The sequence below is a fragment of the Urtica dioica genome, chromosome 4, assembly GCF_054948205.1.
Source record: "Urtica dioica subsp. dioica isolate 48M chromosome 4, U.dioica_male_clone48M_v1_H2, whole genome shotgun sequence".
NCBI lineage: Eukaryota > Viridiplantae > Streptophyta > Magnoliopsida > Rosales > Urticaceae > Urtica > Urtica dioica.
Window position 1 is genome coordinate 5,183,671 of NC_142759.1, and position 3,265 is coordinate 5,186,935.

Sequence of the window (3,265 nt, forward strand, 5' to 3'; positions counted from 1 at the left end):
TTAATCAAATTTAGGAATTTATTTTTATACACAATCCACTTGTATATCTTACATACATTGACCCATATTCTTCCACAATCTGGGTTTTACTCATGTCTTGAATGAATTCTATGACATATTCAAAATAATTAAAATTTAATATGATAAATTTTCATTTATTCTTCACACTGGATATCAAAATACTATTTGTTCATATTAACATAAGTTGTTATATTACTTTGTTAGTTTCAAAAAATGATTTTTGTTGATATTGTGTACATAATTTTTTTAAAATAATTTTTAATATTTAAAAAATTAAAAATTTATTATACATTGATTTTATTTGTGCCCCCACTAAATCAGGTTTCTGGATCCGTCACTGAAAGCAATGGACCCCACAGAAACGTCCACGAGTTTTCCTCAACCTATTTCTCATATATCTCAGTTCTTGTGCTTCAAAATTTTAAGCGTGTTTTGAACCATTTCACATTTCATGTCCAAGTACCGAAAGTAACAAAAAAAAGTAACATGAATACGAATAAAGTATTTGTATTTCTACGACGTATTGGAAGCTTTTCGGACTTTTCAATTCTTATTATAATTGGCTCTAGTCTTCGTTTGGATTTTCGCAGAAACCCACCGCGTCAACCAAGTAAGCTCAATTCGATTCGTCGCCTTTAAAAGCTTAACATTCCGTCTCCAATGTTCAATCAACAACTAAACTGAACGATTTCTCAATTTGAGAACTCATTGAGTTGGCTTGACCATAAACTATCGTTCTGTTACTCTCAACTCACTGAGGACTAGCTCCAATGGCATCGTCCTCGTCGGAAACCAGCAAACTCGCAACGGCGAAGACGGTCCTCACCACGGCGGCGTCGATCGCAGCCACGGCGGTGCTCTGTCGATCAGTCATCAACGATCTTCTTCCTAACGAGCTTCAGGAACAGCTCTGCTTCGGTAACCTCCTCTCTCGATTCTCCAATCAGACGACTATAGTGATCGAGGAGTTCAACGGCTTGGACGCGAACCAGATCTACGAGGCGGCGGAGATTTACCTTGGTCAGAAAGTCTCGCCGGCGACGCGGCGGTTGAAAGTGAGCAAGCCGGAGACAGAGGAATCAATCTCCGTCGCCGTCGAGCGCGACGAGAGCGTCGCCGATGTCTTCTCCGGCGTCAATCTGAAATGGACTCTGGTTTGCAGACAGATCGAGTCTCGGAGAGGAAACTTCTACAACCCTCGCGACATGAACGCGACCCTCCGATCTGAAGTCCGATCGCTGGAGCTCACATTTAACAAGAAACACCTCAAATCGGTCCTCGGTTCTTACCTTCCTTTTGTAATTGCTCAATCGAAGATCCTGAAGCAGGAGAAGAAGACTCTGAAGATCTTCACCTGCGATCCGGAGCAGATGTCGTACAACGTCTCCGAGGCGTGGATTTCGACGAACCTAAATCACCCTGCGACGTTCGAGACTCTGGCCATGGACGCGGAGATCAAGGCGTTCGTGCTTGAGGATCTGGACCGGTTCGTGAAAAGGAGAGATTACTACAGGAAGGTCGGAAAAGCTTGGAAGAGGGGGTATCTTCTGTACGGTCCGCCGGGGACGGGGAAGTCCAGCCTCATCGCCGCCATGGCCAACCATCTCAGGTTCGATATCTACGACTTGGAGCTCACAGCGGTCCGGGCAAATTCGGACCTGAAGAACCTTCTGATCGCCATGTCCAATAGGTCGATTCTCGTCATCGAGGATATCGATTGCTCTGTCAATTTCGATGACCGGAACAAAGCTCCCGATCCGGATAATCCTAGAGATAAGCAGGTAATAATATTATTGTTTTGCTTCTTTTTTTTCTTTTTCTTTTTCTTTTTTTTAACTCCGATGATATTTGCGATTGGTTGTATTGTTATAGATTTAAACCTATTAAATCTATTAGATTCATAAACATTGACCATGACACTGTGCATATAAATCCACATAGATCGAATGGCCCACAAAATACTGCCATAAATTTCAATTTAAGGAAAATTTTCAGCCCTTCTAAATAACAAATTTAAGTTGATATTTTTAAGAAAGAAACGACATAACCCTATCTTCGAAATATATTTAATTGTTTAATAAATTATACGAATACAAATAAATAAAATACCATTATATTTCTAGCAGAACTCTGCCTGTATTTTTACGCATTTAAATCAGTTACATATTTAAATTTTAAAATGTGCAATTTTTGGATGAGAATGTGAAGAAATTGAATGCATAAGATCGAAATTCAGAAAGGTGAATGTCAAAAAAAAAAAAAAAAATTGAAGATTTAAAGCACAACTATTTATATGACAATTACATTTATGCGTCCAAGTTTATAACTATTGAATTGGTCCTGACACTATTGATCTTTTTTTGTACATGCGACTCCACAGCCACAGCTGACACTCTCGGGGCTTTTGAACTTCATCGACGGACTATGGTCGAGCTGCGGTGATGAGCGGATCATAATCTTCACAACGAACCACAGAGAGAAGCTCGACCCGGCACTGCTCAGGCCCGGCCGAATGGACGTCCACGTTCACATGTCCTATTGCACTCCTTGCGGCTTCAGAACCTTGGCCTCCAATTACCTCGACCTCAAAGACCACCCTCTGTTCCCCGAGGTCGACCGTGGACTCCGATCCTCTGAAGCCACGCCCGCTGAGGTTGCCGAAGAACTCATCAAGAGCAACGACCCCGACTTGGCGCTCCAAGGCCTGATCGAGTTTCTCGATGCCAAGAAGAAGAAGAAGGAGAAAGATGACGAGGAAGCTGAGAAGGAAAAAGTTGGTCAAGAAGAGAAAGGCCAAGATACTACTCTTGTTGTTGATCAACAGGTTGACCAGACTGTGTCAAAGGATGTTGAGGCTAATTAGGAGAGACTGATGATGACGAAATATATAGTGAGACATCGATATTGATCTAAGTTCAACAAGGTGCTCTTATACATGAACAAACGATATGAAGAAAAAAAAATGTAGTAACTAAACTTTACTATTTTTTGGTTTTTGGTGACTTTTCACTTTCATAGTTATTAGTTTACATTTTACACATTTAAACTTTCCTAATGCTGCAGCTTAATCAAAGAATGTGTAACAATATTAACAGACAAAAAAAAATTGAAAGCTTATAATAATGAAGGTTATATGATAATTAATAAATATATGTAATGTAAAGCTAATAAATTATTATATTTCAATTAATAAATATGTATAAAATATAAGTATTAGTATATATTCATATTTTAATATATATAT

At 39.4% G+C, this 3,265-nt stretch overlaps 1 protein-coding gene across 1 annotated transcript; it reads left to right on the top strand.

Moving 5' to 3' along the window:
- Positions 1 to 546: 546 nt before the first annotated feature.
- LOC149399603 (AAA-ATPase At3g50940-like) lies at positions 547 to 3,045 on the top strand. Its single transcript, XM_089612045.1, has 2 exons — positions 547 to 1,802; positions 2,402 to 3,045. Exons 1-2 carry the CDS (start codon positions 792 to 794, stop codon positions 2,882 to 2,884), a joined length of 1,494 nt encoding a protein of 497 aa, XP_089468171.1. The 5' UTR covers positions 547 to 791; the 3' UTR covers positions 2,885 to 3,045.
- Positions 3,046 to 3,265: the final 220 nt, after the last annotated feature.